The sequence below is a fragment of the Papio anubis genome, chromosome 7, assembly GCF_008728515.1.
Source record: "Papio anubis isolate 15944 chromosome 7, Panubis1.0, whole genome shotgun sequence".
NCBI lineage: Eukaryota > Metazoa > Chordata > Mammalia > Primates > Cercopithecidae > Papio > Papio anubis.
In genome coordinates, this window is record NC_044982.1 from 15,932,545 (window position 1) to 15,949,973 (window position 17,429).

At 47.8% G+C, this 17,429-nt stretch overlaps 1 protein-coding gene across 7 annotated transcripts in view; it reads left to right on the forward strand.

The window, feature by feature from the left end:
* Positions 1-17,429, forward strand: part of TTC7B (tetratricopeptide repeat domain 7B) — a 275,212-nt gene that overhangs the window by 180,329 nt on the left and 77,454 nt on the right. For all 7 annotated transcript variants that reach the window (XM_017961461.3, XM_017961462.3, XM_003902158.3 and 4 more), the window contains one exon: positions 15,652-15,768. In XM_017961461.3, coding sequence (XP_017816950.2) covers positions 15,652-15,768 — 117 coding nt within the window. The remainder of the gene's footprint in view (positions 1-15,651; positions 15,769-17,429) is intronic.

The window sequence follows — 17,429 nt, forward strand, 5'->3', positions numbered from 1 at the left end:
AATACATTTTACTTAGTAATTTTCCTCATTGGCCCAAAAAGGTAGAAGGTACCAGGTGATGTTTGGAGTACATAATTGTCTCTCTCAATGGCAGTGAGACACTGTTGGTCGAGAGCTTTGATCAGGCCCCCAGACTGTGTTTCTGCCATTGAAATTCATTTTTAGAAAAAAATATCAGGTTAAGAACTGACAGTTTGTTATTTTTTGTCTTTGGAATATATACCAGATAGTCTCATACTTTTATGGTGACATTTAAGAACTTCAGTGTTACTGAAAGGTTGTATTCTAATTCAGCGAGCCTTACAATGGCTAAGGAAAGCCACTGCCAGAATTTAACTTTCTTGCCCTGAGACAACTGTGGTTATGCAGTTCTTCAATAGATTTCTAATTGATTTGAATTCTTATTGTTTCCTATTTAAATACAACATATACTCACTCCTATTCGTGTGCTCCCAGAGAGATCATCACATCAATAGCACACTTAAGAAAACATCAGATGTCACCACAAAGCAAACCTCTCAAGATTACTAATATGAATATGAGATCAGGATGCTGTACGCACAAGTGTTTGAAGTGTTTTCTCTGTCCCATAATTATAAGACATCAGGTGATATTGAGACATACCCTCAGTCACCTGTTTGGAGGCACAGAGGTCTTCTAGAACACTTCTGTCCGTGGCCTCAGCTCTTATACATGTGAATGCAGATTTTATCAGGCAATCACATTTCCTTTTACATCAGTGGAAACTAACTGTATGGGAAGAAGTGAACACATATAACATTCATTCACTTAAGCAGTCATTCTTTCAGCATTAATAACCACTAATGTTTATACCCTGCATTGTGACAGGCACTCTTAATAGCACTTTACGCATTTTTAACTAATCCTCACAAGAACTATCTACGGTGGGTAGTTTTATTATTATTTTCATTTTACAGATAAGGAAACTGAGGCACAGAGAAGTTAAGTAATTTGTCCAAGATTATGCACCTGGAAAATGGCAGAGCCATGATTTCAACCCAGGCAATCTGGCCTCACCGTCTGTTCTCGTAACCACGAACTGACTTTGAAGCATTGAGTTTCTGCCACATGCCAGGGGCCGTGCTAGATGTTGGGGATTACTGCCGTGAAGAAGTCAGTTTCTGCTCCATTAGAACTTATAACCCAGATAAGCAGGAGTTTTATGCTGTCTCCCCTGTTAATCTGCAATCAAAAAACTAGGAGACAGAGTTATGATCATTCTTTACTTGAGTGGAGTATACATCTAATTTTTTTAAAAATCATTACTTGGCAAGTGAGACTAATGTTTCTTTTTCACTTGGACACACACACACATACTCTCAGAGAAGTTCAGTTTAAGTCGAAACATCATATTGAATAATGTTTTGATTTAGTGATTAAAATTGACCCGGGGTTGTGGGCAATTTTTTTTGCCTGAGCTGAGTGATGAAGCAATGAACATGCCCACTAAATGAGCATTTGATAAGAAGTTAGACCACAGGGAAAGAGGCTGTTCATCTCATTAAACTAGAGAAATGATCCACTGATACCTGAAGGAGTGAGTACACAGTAACCACCCCAGCGATGCCAGTAGGGAGGGAGGTCTTTGGACACAGGAGAGTGGGTGGCAGCCTGGACGGCAACAAGGGTCACAGTGGAGTCGGACTTAGTGGTGCAGTAGCTTATTGAAAATCAACTTTCCACAACCCAGACAAAACAAAACCCCATCTCCTTTAGGAAATGGGCAAAGGAAAGGAGTTGCATAGATGTTTCTCCAAAGAAGATATACAGATAGCCAATAAGCACACGAAAAGAGTCTCTACATCACTAATCATTTGGGAAATGAAAAACAAAACCACAATGAGATACCACTTCATACCCATTAGGATGGATTTTATCAAAGAAACAAAGTCACAAGTGTTGGTAAGGATGTAGAGAGATAGGAACCCTTGTGCATTGCTAGTAGGAATATAAAACTGTGTAGACTCAGGCCAGGCGCAGTGGCTCATGCCTGGAATCCCAGCACTTTGGGAGGCTGAGGCAGGCAGATCACGAAGTCAGGAGTTCGAGACCATCCTGGCCAACCTAGTGAAACCCCGTCTCTACTAAAAATAAAAAATTAGCCGGATGTGGTGGCACATGCCTGTAGTCCTAGCTTCTCGGGAGGCTAAGGCAGGAGAATCGCTTGAACCTGGGAGGCGGAGGTTTCAGTGAGCTGAGACCACGCCATTGCGCTCTAGCCTGGGTGACAGAGTGAGAATCTGTCTCAAAAAAAAAAAAAAAAAAATTGGTGCAGACTCTATGGAAAACAGTATGGTGGTTCCTCAAAACATTAAAAATAGAATTATCATGTGATCCAGCAGTTCCACTTCTGGGTTTCTGCCCAAAAGAATTGAAAACAGGGACTTGAACAGATCTATACACCCGCGTTCACAGCAGCATAATTCTCAATAGCCAAAAGGTGGGAGCAAGCCAAGTGCCTGTCAATGAATGAATGGATAAGCAAAATGCTGTTTACACATACAATGGAATATTATTCAGCTTTAAGAAGGAAGGACATGGCTGGGCGCGGTGGCTCACGCCTGTAATCCCAACACTTTGGGAGGCCGAGGCAGGCAGATCACGAAGTCAGGAGATGGAGACCATCCTGGCTAACACAGTGAAACCCCGTCTCTACTAAAAACACAAAAAATTAGCCGGGCGTGGTGGCAGGCACCTGTAGTCCCAGCTACTCGGGAGGTTGAGGCATGAGAATGGCGTGAACCCAGGAGGCGGAGCTTGCGGTGAGCCGAGATTGCGCCACTGCACTTCTACATGGGCAACAGAGCGAGACTCTGTCTCAAAAAAAAAAAAAAAGAAGAAGAAGAACAAGGACATTCTGATGGATGTACTAACATAGATGAAAATTGAGGACATTATGCTAAGTGCAATAAGCCAGTCACAAAAGGACAAATAATGTGTGACTCTACTTATATGTGGTACCTGGAGTAGTCAAACTCAGAGAGACAGAAAGTAGAAGGGTGGTTGCCAGGGCTGGGAGGGGAATGGGAAGCTATTGTTCAGTGGGTGCAACACGCGCAGAGTACTGGAAATGGAAGCTGATGATGGCTGCACAACAGTGTGAATGTACACAGTGCCACTAAACTGTACGCTGAAAATGGCTCATTGGCAAATTTTATGTTACATATATTTTACTACATTTTAAAGAAAGGAAACTTTCTGAGCTCCCTCTGTTGACATGTGTGACTGCAGGAGGGTTTCCCGCATTCGTAGATGACGAGGGACCCTTCTGCCCTTGAGATTCTCTGGCTCTGGATCACGGAGCCAATGTTCTTCCGGGATGGACTTGCTGAGCCACGGAAGCAGCCTCCCAGCACCCCATGCACGTGGGTGTCCTCTTTCTGTGAGGCTTTGGCTCTGTGCTGTTGCCTTCACTAAACATAGATGCTTGTCAAGAGGGACAAAATCCACCAAATGCGAGGAAAAATTGTTTGGAAACTGAAGATTTGGTTTATGAGGCAAAAGTAGAAGAATTGGAAGAGGGCAGATGGTGGGAAAATGTATTGGAAGCCACATTTGTTTATGAGAGGATCCTCCTTTCTCCGGGGTTGGAGACGGCACGTCCTGAGATTGGGAGTGGTGCTGGCCCAAACCCCTCCCCCCATTTCCACAGCCAGTACTAGGCTTGCTTATGACTGGTGTCCCCCAGTTTAAATCCTCATGGGATAGTCTGCTTCCTTTCCAGGGAAGTTCCCTTTTCTAGTTTTTTTCTGAGGATGCTGGAGAGGAAGCCCTCAGGGCATCCCAGCCTCCCTGTCAGCCACCTAAGAGAGCACTGGCTGGCCGCCCCGGGTTCAGAAAGCTGAGCAGCTGGGAGAGGCCAGGCCGGGCCAGGAGGGGCACCATGGCGAGGCCCACACCAAAGCCACTCTCCACCAGTCATAGCTTCCAGAAGGTGTATTTATTTTCATGCTTTTCTTTCCAAGATCTCCAAGTTCTCCCCATATCTCATTCAACAATTCAGAGTATGAGAGTGTCCTCTTCAGACTTCTTGCAGGTGTTTCCTGGAAACCTCTGGCTCCCAAGCACCTGGCTCCGGGCTGTCTGCTACAAACATTAATACCTGTCTGTGCAATGCATGCTCGAAACTTTTGTCCGTGCAGAGTAGCCTGGCAGCTCTTTGTTCATAGCTAAGCTTGTGTCTGCCTGTGTTTCATCTATTATCCATTTTGATTTCTACTTTACTGAGTTTCACTATCTGATAAAATGATGACCATACTTTCTGCAAATCGGCGGTATAAGGTGCCTGCTGGTCCAGTCAGCTGTGAAAAAAAATGATCTTTTGCATTTTTGCATAAGGAAAGTACTATTTTAAAAAAAAAAAAAAAAAAAAAAAAGGAACCTGAGAGCAGGGAAGAGAAAGAAGAGAATCTCCAAATTTATCCTATAAGTATTCTTGTGGGGATCCTGAGCTGAAAACAACTGGTGAGAACTGATAAGCCACCTTCAGATGATCAGATTCACTGTCCTTTGAACACTCCCCCAGTTCATGGGTAGAGAGCGCCTGCTTTCAGCCAGGCATGGTGCCAGGCTCAGGAGGGCCAAGGCCGGAGACAGAGCACCGACCCTGTCTTCACGCAGCGCACAGTGAGATGTGGAGGCAGAATCACACTGGAGCGTGCCACACCTCCGAAGAATCGCTCACCTTCAGGGAGGAGGGCTGACTGTTTCCAAGCTCCAGGCCAGGCATGGACAAAAGTCCTGCCTTCAGTGTCCCTTGGCACAGTGGAATCAAGCCATGCGAAACCAAACAGCCCCTCGTGGGAACACACAGGAAATGAAGGCAGAGAAGGCAGGAAATGTAAAACAGGCCAGGATTCACAGGAGCGGCTGGTGGATGCAAGGATGTGCAGTCCCATGTGGCCCCGGAGTCCAGAGAGACACATCCACCTCTGGTCCTGGAGAGCCGCTTGGGCTTCCCGGTGCCCTGCCAGGCCCCTTCCTTCCTAGTTCCCCCCTGACTGTGCAGAAGGCGTCATTTCTATATCACAGAGCTTTATGGATGAAGTCCATATCACATCGTGGCCCAGGCCCTTCCCCTTCTAGGTCTAGGTGGTCGGATTCCCATTCTTTTGACATCCGCCGTTGTCTGCTGAACTGCGTCCCAATGTCTCATTTCTTCACTGTGCTCCCCTCCTCAAACTGGGGCATGTGGGGAAATCAGGGCCTTGGGGGCTCAGCCAGAAATAAAGACCGAGAGATCCTCCAGAGAGAAGGCCCTCTAGGAGAGGCAGGCTGGCAGAGCAGAAGAGGCCTGGGACTTGCTTCCCAAATGTCAGAAATTACCAAAAAGCTTTATGGTTCAGAGAGAACAATATATTTCTTTTAGGAGCCAGAGTAGTCTGACAGGAAGACTTGCTTTCAAACATGTCCTGTTCACATATGTACTTAGCAGATGGCTATTTGACACTTCCTGTTCCAAAGGCACTTGTTCAATTCATTTTCCAAATCGGGGGGTGGGTTTTGGGCCCCTCACTTGCTTTGCAGGCCCCCAGCCCTAACACCATGCGCTCAGGGAGCCCTCAGGAATAGCCCTGGCTGTCTAGACTCTCTGGCTTCGCGGATGGCACTACATGAAATGGCTCCCTTCATTAAAATGTCACTCACAGGGACTGGAGAGGTCTTTGGAACACCGGCAGTGAGGTTCAAGAGGTGTTTTCAGTGGCACCTGACCAGGTCATCTCCAGCTTAGGTGCCGGCTCCTGGATGCTGATCTGAGTGGAGATTAATAGCTGACGTGGGAGCAAAAAATGAGCCAAACTGGGGTTTCTTGAGGTGATTTATTCCAGCTAACTATGTCAGTTGTTTGTTCATGCTAAAAATACCGCTAGAAGGATGGGGGAGTATTCCAGATTGTTGACACTTTGACTGAAATGAGAAGCAAAATGTAACTGATATGAGCTCTAACAGGAGCTCCTGCCTGTCACAAAGAGGAGGGAGGATTAGGACACCAGGAGGTGCAGCCAAACCACCCAGGATGGCCACGGCCTCGGCCCCAGCACCGCCACTCACCGCAGCCTCCCAGCTGAGATAAGGGCTGCTAAGTTCTGAAGAACGAGGTATCTCCTCCTCATACTTTGGCCCTGAGAAACTTCATTTTGCTAAATAGGTGTGGCCTGGATTTTTCCAGGACAGTGGATCTGGGAGTCTAGGTTGGGATGATGCAGCCCTGCGCTCACATTGATGGGTGAGACTGGAGTGGCAGGAACGCCATGTGAGTGTCCCAGATGTGCCAGCCTGGTGTGCTGCGACCCCTTCTCCAGCAGCCGGGGACATTAAATGTGGTCACATGGGCTGGGTGCAGTGACTCACACCTATACTCCCAGCACTTTGGGAGGCTGAGGCAGGAGGATCTCTTGAACCTGGGAGTTCAAGACCAGCCTGGTCAACATAGTGAGACCCCCATCTCTACTAAACTTTTTTTTAAAATTAGCCAGTCATGGTGACGCATGCCTGCAGTCCCAGCTACCCAGGAGGCTGAGGCGGGAGGCTCTCTTGAGCCCCGGAAGGTTGAGGGTCTTGACCCTCGAGCCACTGCACTTCAGCCTGGGCAACAGAACAAGACCCTGTCTCGAGCAAAACAAAATAAGATAAATAAAAGTGGTTAAGTTTCTAGAACTTCCTTTGTGGTTAAATAACTCCCAGGCAGAAGTTCGCCAAAAAGCTCCTCAGGCCAGTGACTTGCCAGGGCTTCCTTCCTAGAAAAGATGCGCTTAGCAGAGGAGTCATCCATGCTCTTCAAACCCCCCATTACTGGTTCTGTTGGCAGCCTGGACTGACTGGGGCTGGCATGCAGTTGCGGTTTTGTAACAGAAACCAGGTACTCAGGTTTGATGTATGAAAAGCATATAGAAACGGTTTCCAGCTGGCAGCCTGTAAGCTGGCATCAGCTAGCAGGGTTGTGTTAGGCCGGTACACATTTCAAAAAGTTTGAATTTGCTGACCTTGTGGTCACACTTGCCTGTTTTGGAAGACATTTGAGTTTTCAGCCCCTGGGGAACCCACAATGGGAAGGGGATGATTACTCAGTGCTCTGCAGACTCAAGCAGGTGCCTTTTATGGGGGTGACAGTATGAATGGTACCCCCTCAGTGGGTACACTGTGGCCTCCCCAGCTTCTTCACTGGAGACATGTGGAGGACCCAGGCAGGGCGATAGCACCTTCCGAATGTGATCCAGGGGACCCCTTCAGAAGGAAGGAGGCATTCTGTTCAAGACACGGGCAGGGGTGGCCTTCCTTTGGGGGCTTAATGTAAATGGTTGTTCAGAATTCCCACCGAATTTAAGAGCAAAATCATCCTGAAAAATGTCTTCCAAGACATGCTCCCCCAGTTCTTCTTGGAATGAAATGAGCCCAGAATTTCTTAAGTGCGGGGATTGTGAGAACTCTTCCCTGGCAAGTCTTTTTTCTTTTTAAAATCAGACCATGGCAGGTTAGGACGGAGAGTTATGAACAAGAGTGGTGCTTCGTCACTGATCTTAAATTTGCACAGGAATCCCCTGGTGATCTGGTTACATGCAGATTCTGACTCAGTGGGTCTAAGGTGAGGGGAGAACCTGGAGATTCTTCTATGTCTTGCAAGCTCCCGGGGGATTCTGAGGCTGCCTGCCCCGGACACACTCTGAGTGGCAAAGTGTTATTGGACCCAAGGCCTTTCCAGCTTTGGATTAATTGGAAACATCTATGTGTTTTCTGATGAACCCCAGTGAATAGCACATCAGTGCAGCAATTGGTTAAGCTAGATGATCTAAGGATTGTATATTTCCTGTGTAACTGTTCAGGAATTCGATGATTCACGTGACATTATTGAGGATGTGCACTTTGGGAGGCCCCATGCAGTATTCGGTATCTAGTGGGAATGGTCACATGAACTCTTCCATCCTTTCTCATCCCTTCCAGCTGTTGCCAGAGGGGCCTCGGGGGGGTTTGAGGCCTCCCAGCTCCAGGACATGCACAGCTGTCATCCCAGCATCATTGGCCCACCTGGCAGAGGTCAGGCCAGTGACAGTATTGATTTTCAGTGACAGTGACTCAGCCTGGGACCAGAGGCTGCTCTTTGCAGAGATGGAACACCTTCTGGGATTGGGGTGCTTTGGAAACCCAGCCAGGAGAGCAGTGGCTCCAAGAGCAGCCTACGGTGGGCCCTCAGAAATGGTGGTGAAAATGAATCGTGGTCAGTTTCCTTCCAGCCACATGGCAACCTGAAAGGAATCCCTCCTCCCTGCCGAGGGCCTGGGTCGATGGATTCGATGACATCCCTCTCCCTGGGCAGCACTGGGCTGATCTCAGACTGTCTATTCCCAGCCGAGTTCTCTGGTTTCACACTCCCATCTGCCTTCTCCCGGTCACCACGTGCTACTGGCACATCTCTTTTGACTTCTCTTACCATTCTGATCGGCCAGTTGTCAAACACCTTCTCAAATTAAGATTTCAACATACTTGCCCCCTGCCCCCCTCAGCCTGGTCCGTTATTTCTCTTACCTGGTGATAGATGCTCACTTTCCTTCGGAGAGGTTTGACAGCCAGCCCCGCTACAGCTCCCTATCTGGATAGGCTCCCAGGAGGCAGCAAGAATGGGGAAGGTATCCAGGGCCCCCTCAGCCGCTGCCCCACTTGGGCAGATCTCGCATGCTTTTCTGCACAGCCATTTTGCATTCCTGCCTACATTCAGTAGACAAACAGACAAAGAGCAGGTCCCCGGCATGCAGAGCCCAGGAGCTCACAAACACAGATCAGCACGAGATACGAAATGTTCAAGGTTCCTGTGATTTTACCTCTAACGTGGTTCCTGAGACTGCAGCATTCACGGATCACCTAATTAGTGAAGGTTTTGTATATTAATATGCATGTTTCTAGAAGATGGGAGGGAATTGTTACTTCAGTATTTGTCTGAACTTCTCTAATTTATTTTCATCGAGAGTTCTTCATACAGCTCAGAATTCAGAAATATCTGCCCTTTTCACTTTATCTTTGGCCCCTGCCCAAGTCTGGGACTCACTGGGGTAGGGCCAAGGCTAAAACTAAACTAGGGTGTGAGCTACTAGAGGTGCGAGTCCAGTGGTTGGGAGCAGTTTCCAGGGAGTCAGCGAAGTCTTCCTAGGGAATGGTTTGAGACATTGAACCTGGCCCTGACCAGTGCTGCTCTGACTCATTTCCTGAGGTGAACAATGGAAAGTCACGATGATGCCGCGTGCCCCAGAGCTTCCTCAGGGGCAGTTGTGTCTTCTTTCTAAGCCCTACCCTAGCCAAACATAGTTATTATTTCAAGAGTTATCTTGAGATTCTTAAAATATTCCAGAAGTACAGTAAAATAGTATTTCTATGTGTTTTAATGAAAAGTAAACTTTGATTAATGAGGTCCTTCAAACAACTAGATTTTATATGCACCAGACTTTTGGATGAAAGACAAGTCACAAAACACACACACGCACAAGCGCGCACACACACACACGGACACGCATGTGCACATGCACACGCACACAGACACATGCACACGCACACAGGCATGTGCATGTGCACACACAGAGATGCATGCACACGCACACAGACATGCATGTGCACACACATAGATGCATGCACACGCACACAGACATGCATGTGCACACACATAGATGCATGCACACACACACAGACACACACATGTGCATGAACACACAGACACACATGCACACAGACACATGCATGTGCACACATACACACACACACGATTGGGTTTTTGTTTTGTTTTGTTTTTGTTTTGTTGTTTGAGACAGAGTGAGTCTCTGCCGCTCAGGCTGGAGTGCAGTGGCGCAATCTTGGCTCACGGCAACCTCTGCCTCCTGGGTCCAAACGATTCTTCTGCCTCATCCTCCAGAGTAGCTGGGTCTACAGGTGTGCGCCACCACACCCAGCTAATTTTTGTATTCTTAGTAGAGACGAGGTTTCACCATGTTGACCAGGATGGTCTCAAACGCCTGACCTCAAGTGATCTGCCTGCTTTGGCCTCCCAAAGTGCTGGGATGGCAGGCGTGAGCCGCTGCGCCCAGCCAAATGTGATTGTTCTTTAAAGAACTATGTATGAAAGATTCCAGAAGCAACACCTGGTAGCCCAAACGCCTGCTCACCTGTAGCCCTACTCAAGTTTCAGGGCATCATGTGGCCCAAAACTAGAAGTCCTGCCCAATAGTAGTGGTCAGGTCTTTTTCTCCAATTGGATTGTAAGTTTTTTGTAAGCTAGGGAATGTATGTAATACCACTTTGTATTCAACATAGCCAGCACAGAGTTTGCACATTTTAGAGTTTTAAATATTTGGCAATGGATGAGAAAATGTCCTGTGTTTTCATTAGTGCCAGTAGTATGGTTGGATTTTCAGTCATCCTTCTCTGTTTCTTATTCACATGGATTTGGGTTTAAATTTCTATCCTACCAATCACTAGTGGTGTTAATTTGAGCAAATTACTTAACTCAGCCTCATTTGCAGGTTGTCGTTCAGAATCTGGAATTAAATATTTAAAGTATCTGGCAACTGCTGTTATTATTGTTATTATTTTGCTTGTCTTTGAAGCAGAAGCTGCCTGGCTTGTAGCTTATGATTTCACAGTTGTGAGCTCTTGTGTTTTTTATAGTTATGTTTCCATTTGGAAGGTTTAACTCCTATTATTTAAGTCTGGCTTCAGTGAGGGGTTTCTAGTTGACCTGAATCTTGAAGGATGAATAGATGCTTAAAAGGCAGAAATGGATGGAAAGGGTATTCCAAACAGAGGGAACAGCACGTGCAAACAGCCAGGGTCATGGAGGAGAGTGACACGTGGGGGAAGTTGACCACAGCTCGAGTGGGAGCATAGGTGATGGGCAATGAACAAATCCTTTGGTAGCTAAGCATGTGGGTGGACAGGAGCCAGACAGCAAAGGCATTGTATGAGATGCTAGATTTGGGTCATCAGTAATGAGATCTGATTGGTACTTTAGCAAGGTTCTTCTTTCCTTCATTAATTTTCTATAAGTTTTCAATGAGTCTATGAACAAAATATTCTTTTGGGGGGAGGGGGACAGGTTCTCACTCTTTCACCCAGGCTAGAGTGGTGTAGTGGCATGATCTCAGCTCACTGTAGCCTTCACTTCCAGGGCTCAAGCAATCCTCCCACCTCAACCTCCTGAGTACCTGGGATTACAGGTGCACACTACCATGACTAGTTAATTTTTATATTTTTTGTAGAGACAGGATTTCACCATGTTGCCCAGGCTGGTCTTGAACTTCTGAGCTCAAGTGATCCACCTGTCTCAGCCTCCCAAACTGCTGGGGTTACAGGCGTGAGCCACCATGCCTGGCTAATATATATATATTTTAAATTAGATTCATAGCTGGGCATGGTGGCTCACGCCTGTAATCCCAGCACTTTGGGAGGCCAAGACAGGTGGATCACTTGAGGTCAGGAGTTCAAGGCCAGCCTGGCCAACATGGCAAAACCCTGTCTCTACTAAAAATACAAAAATTGGCCAGGTGTGATGGCATGTGCCTGTGGTCCCACCTATTTGGGAGGCTGAGGCAGGAGAATCACTTGAACCCAGGAGGTGGAGGTTGACTGTGAGCCAAGATGACACCACTGCACTCCAGCCTGGGCAACGGAGCGGGACTCTGTCTCAAAAAAAAAAAAAAAATTAAATGCATGAACTTGTGTGGCTAGCTCAGAGTCTCACCCTCGTCTCCTCTGCCCTCTTCATCATGTTGACAGTTAGACATATTGAAATGTATTAAATGTTAACTTTTCGCAAGTTTTTCCGTAACTTTCTTTTTGCCTCAGGGTTTCCTCAGCACATTGAATCTATATCTTTGGGTGTCAGCCACAGCAAATGAATGCTGACCATTGTTTGTGTACTCTTCCTTTCTGTGCTAATGTAACATATACCCAGCCAGATGTTTTTGAACAGTCTTGAAGTGTGTAAGCAGGTTTGGCAAATAGGATGACGAGCATCACTGCTTCTGTTTTCAGTATTGTTTTGTATCTTGTAAACAAGCTGAGGTTTGCGGAAATGATGGAAAGGCGGCAACTTCTGTTCCTGCTTTCCCTTGGGCATCCCAGGGAGTGTTGGCGACGGGCGGGGCAGGTGTTTCTGTCCACTGTCCTGGGCATACCTGCGTGGCTTCTGCCCATTGTACTGACTACAATTGTGTGGCTTCTGCCACTCATCCCGGCTGTACCCTCGTGGCTTCTGCCCATTGTCCCGGCCAAACCCATGTGGCTTCTGCCCATTGTCCCGGCCATACCCATGTGGCTTCTGCCCATTGTCCCGGCCGTACCCTTGTGGCCTCTGCCCATTGTCCCAGCTGAACCCACGTGGCCTCTGCCCATCATCCCGGCCGAACCTGCGTGGCCTCTGCCCATCATCCTGGCCAAATCCACGTGGCCTCTGCCCATCATCCCAGCCGTACCTGGGCAGCAGCTGCAGGCTTTCCTCTTTGTCCCTGCTGTGTCCCTGGCTCTTTTTCTCTGCCAGCCTCTCTTCATGCTGTTCCTCTTGAGAGGTCTTCCAAGTGCTTTTTCCCATCGTTTGTGCTCAGCCACTCTACCATTGTCCTTCCTGTCTGGTTCTCTGAAATCCAAGCCCACACCTTTTCCACTCCATATCCTGAGTCAAGTGTTTGAAAGCTGTTATTTTATGTTAATTAGAAGTTCTTTTTCCAGCCAAGAAGGCTTGCTCAAAACTGTTCCCCCAAGCTGAGGCTTAGAGACGCACTCTGGCATTCTCTCCTTTGGGTACAGTTAAAGGAATCACAGTTCTTTGCTGTTAGAGGCACCCCGCTGCCTGCTGTGGGGCAGGCACCTCCTCTGGGAGGCAGGTGCCCTTGGAGAAGAGTTCTTGGCATGGCCCCCAGAGAGCTCCAGCCTGTGCAGCACGTGCACGGCTTCCTGGACCCCCCACAGTCCTCCGTGGGGCCTCCCCTTGCCGCAATTGCTTGGCAACCACTCCTCACCCTCGCTACCCAATGGTGACCTATTTGGCAGTTTCTCCTTCCTTTGTCAACTCTCTTAGTTGACCCCAGTTTGGTGGGAGATTCTGGTGGAAAAGTACTCCCATCATGTTCTGGACTCGGGCAGGCTTCAGCAGGAGTCAGCTTCTGGTGTCTTTAAATCCCCCCAGAGGCACCCTGAGCGCCTGCCATCCCATTTAGGCAGTCTTGGTAAGGCTTCCAAAGCATTTCCGCTTCTTGAGATGTTTTTGAGCAGAAGCTGAGCCCTGTTCTCACATCTGGCCTCGCTCTTTATGCCCACCTGCTTGTAGATCAGGGACTACATCCCTCCCTTTACCTGGCCCTCATCCCATCATTCCAGGCTTCTGCAAGCCCAGGCATGGGGGGGCCGCAGCCCTGGACCCACTGGGAGCACCACACCGCCCTGGACTTCCATTTGGAGGGGGTGCTGGGGGTGCTTGGTGTGAACTTATCCCGAACTTGGGCAGTGATGGGTTAGGACCACTTTCATTCCACCTCTCACACATGAAAAAGAGACTTTCCTCCTCTAAGGTACCTTTGAATGAGGACCTCACATCATGCAGGGTGAAGGAATTCTCCTGGATGTCTAACTGAAATCTCTAAAACACCTTGCTTTATCTTCTGTGGTTTATAGAAAAAGTAGTCGGTGAGTAAATGCTGATTTAAGGCCCCATGAATTCAGAGCACAGTTCTTGGTACTGGAGCTGAGGCTACAGAGAGGCAGAGAGAGATGTCAGGGCTCTTGTCCTCAGGGAGAAAATCACATCCAGAAAACAACCAAAGGGCACCAGAGCTTCGGTTTCCTTCTCTGTTGAAGAGTGTTAGACACCACCTGCCTTGACAGCTTCTTCCAAGGACATGACCACGTGTGAAGTGCCAAACACAGGTCTGGCACATGGGATGCCTTCAGTCAGCAGGAGCTCCTCCCTCTCTTTTTCTTCTTTTTAGTATTAACAGCAAACATGAGCTAATATGGCACATACTGAGTAGAGAAGATAAAGGGATAAAACTCGTATTGACAGAAGACTTACTTATTTAAGTGGGGTTCTAGCTGGGTTTGGGAAGAATTAAAGAAAGATGTGCATGAGTGAAAGTTACAATTGGGGACGTGGCACGTATAGCCATAGAGTTGTGCCAGAAAGGTAGCATTTGGCCTGTATTGGCAGAAGTAACGGGTCCAGTCGGATGAGATGGTGAAAGAAGAGTGGCTAGTTGGTGGAGTGCCTTAAAGGACAAGATACAGGCGGGGTGCGGTGGCTCACGCCTGGAATCCCAGCACTTTGAGAGGCCGAGGCGGGCGGATCTCGAGGTCAGGAGATCGAGACTATCCTGGCTAACACGGTGAAACCCCATCTCTATTAAAAATACAAAAAAATTAGCTGGGCGTGGTGGCGGGTGCCTATAGTCCCAGCTACTGGGGAGGCTGAGGCAGGAGAATGGCATGAACTCAGGAGGCAGAGCTTGCAGTGAGCCAAGATTGCAAGCAAGACTCCGTCCTCAAAAAAAAAAAAAAAAAGGAGGTGGGAACAAAAATGATTTCTGGGGACTGGGCACGTTGGCTCACGCCTATAATCCCAGCACTACTAAAAATACAAAAATTAGCCAGACGTGGTGGCGGGCACCTGTAATCTCAGCTACTCAGGAGGCTGAGGCAGGAGCATCACTTGAACCCAGGAGGCAGAGGTTGCAGTGAGCCGAGATCATGCCACTGCACTCTAGCCTGAGTGACAGAGCGAGACTCCATCTTGGGGGAAAGAATGATTTTTGGAGATCTTTATAATAAGATGTGTGAGAGCTGGGTAAGTCAGGGGACAGGAAGAACACAAGGAAGGAAGCTGGGCTCGTACTGGGACTTTTACTAGGATAGTGGTGACAAGTGCAAGGGCCAGGAGAGCTGATGTCTACAGGCACCTAGGCTGATGTCCGCAGAGAAACATAAGTAGAATCTGGAAATGGCATTACCCTGAGGGGCCACGAAAGAGAGAACATTCTGAGCTTAGTGCCCAGAAGGTCTTGGCAGAGGGTGGAGCAGTTGATGGTAACAAAAAATAGGGAAGAGAGACCTAGGTGATTGCGGAAGGAGCCTTAGGCCCTCAGTAGCAGGCATGGGACGATGCAGGAGCTGACGGCCTATGCCAGAGGCTGCCCTTCTTCATGGGACTTCCGCTCAGGCTTTTGAAGCTCACAGGACGGTGAGCATCATTGTGGAGGGTTATCTGTAGATATGTATATCAACTGAGTCATATCTCCTGTGTAATGCTGTAAATAAACCAAGTTCTCTTTTAATGAGTTTTTGAGGTTTCATAAATAAATTGGTTTGGTTCTAAAAAGCATGCTTTTAGTAAATTCCCTGTGTTCTGAATAAAATTGGCCACGCTAATGCTTTCAGCCTGACCACAAATAGTCACATCGTGCTTGCATTTGCCTTAGTGGCGAGACTTATGCAAAGTAACACCTTGAGCCGGGAGTTCTGGAATCCCGCTTTCCTTGGACCACACATGTGGATGGTTTCTGAAATGAGTACAGTTGCTTCTGGGTCTAAGCCCACCGCTTGTCTTGTTGGGATGGGGACTCTGTGGCTTGAGCTGCAGTGTTTTCTCCCTTTGTCTCCCCACTGCAGACTACTGTTTTCCAAAGTGAAGTTGCAGTCACTCTGCCGGGGCCCAGACGAGGCACTCCTGACTTGTAAGCACATGCTGCAGATATGGAAATCCTGCTACAACCTCACCAACCCCAGGTAAGAGGCCAGCAAGGCCTGCTTTGCGTGGCTTTTGCATGGGTCCCTGCCTATCAGTGCCTTCTCTGATTGGCATTCAGCAGGCATTAACTCTGTCACCCCTGTGCACCTCCAGGCCCCCAAAAGTGGCAGATGATAGCAGTGGAGCTTCACACTCCATATTTAAGGTGCTGTTGTCCCAGTGGCTGATGCAGCCTCCAGATCCTGGGTTTCTTTTGCTTTCACTGCCGTAGTGACCCACTGGGCTCAATTCACAATGGATCTCTATCCAGTTTCTCTCTACCACCCGTTTACCTAACTCCTTTGACAAGTCTTATCTTTCTGGTAATTTATGTACAGACCAGTCTCTTCTGTGTTCCAGCTGGGGTTCCTGCAGTAATATTTAAAAGACCTGCACAGACAACAGGCCGCATGCTAGTGGCTATTAGCCTGATGAAAGATCACTGTGAAAAAGTTAAAATCATGACGCATACAACTATCAAATACACACATGTCAAAGATTTTATTTGCCTTATTAACTCATGCAGGAACCCGGAAAATGTTAAGACCTATTCACAGAAGAGTCTGAAGAACAGATACTCATAGGCAGGAATGCTGAATGATTTGCAAGTAGATACAAAAACAGCATTCTGTAAGACGATGAAAGATATCGTTTGGGGTTCTTTACTACAGGGTGACAACATCAGTTGTCTCTCCCCCACAAACAAAATTCACTTGCCTTATTATCAGTTTTCTGCAGGTTAATTTCTACCCCTACAGAGCTGTAAAGTAGCTCAGTCAATGGGAAGTGAGTCAACGGTGCCTGCCCCTTTAGAGTCAGATAACCCCAGGAAGGTCTGCTGGTCAACCCCCCACATTCCACGGACGGACACCCAATAACCTATTTGCCCATTTCCAAGTCTTGCACAGTTTTCCCTTGCATGTGTTTAGATTACTAAGTGAAGGAAGTCATGTAATGAGAAGGGATGTAATGATTCAAGTGAATTCACACAACTGCTCATACACTCAGAGTATTTTTTACCTTCCTGTGCAACTGATATCATGCTTTTAAGAATCAGGGGCCTAAAAACGTGTCACCTAAAATGTAAATGAGTACTAAGGGTTAGGTGGGCAGTGGGCTGGTGGCCGTGGTCTGCAGACACCAGCAGGGAGGGAGGGCTACAGAAGCAGCAGAACAGAGATGGGGTTCCTTGTGAGATTTTGCTTTACAAACGTTTCTGCAGTTTAAAAAAAATATTCAAAGTCAGGGCCCTGTTAAGGGGATGGACCCCCTGGAAACTGACAGACAGACCTGTGACCCCAGGCCCTGTGGGCTGTGTACCCAGAAGGAAGAGAACTCTGCCTGGAAAGCCATGTGCTGTCCAGCCCCTGCCCCGCCCTCCCCCAAGCACCCCCAGGTCCCCCCGCCCCGTCCCCCCGATTCAAGCTGGGAGTCCCCTTCGCAGGCACAGGAATGGCGCGGCGCTGTGCTGCCGGGCGCACCCGCCCTTCGCTTGGTGACAGGTAATCATGAGACTGGCCTCTTCCCTTTTGTGGATATGTTCTCAAAATAAAGATCATTTTAATTTTTTAAAAATTCTACATTTCTAAGTCTGGGAGCAAAAATAGAAACTGTCCACATTTATCTCCCCCGAAAGCCCCCACTCCTGGCCTATGAAATG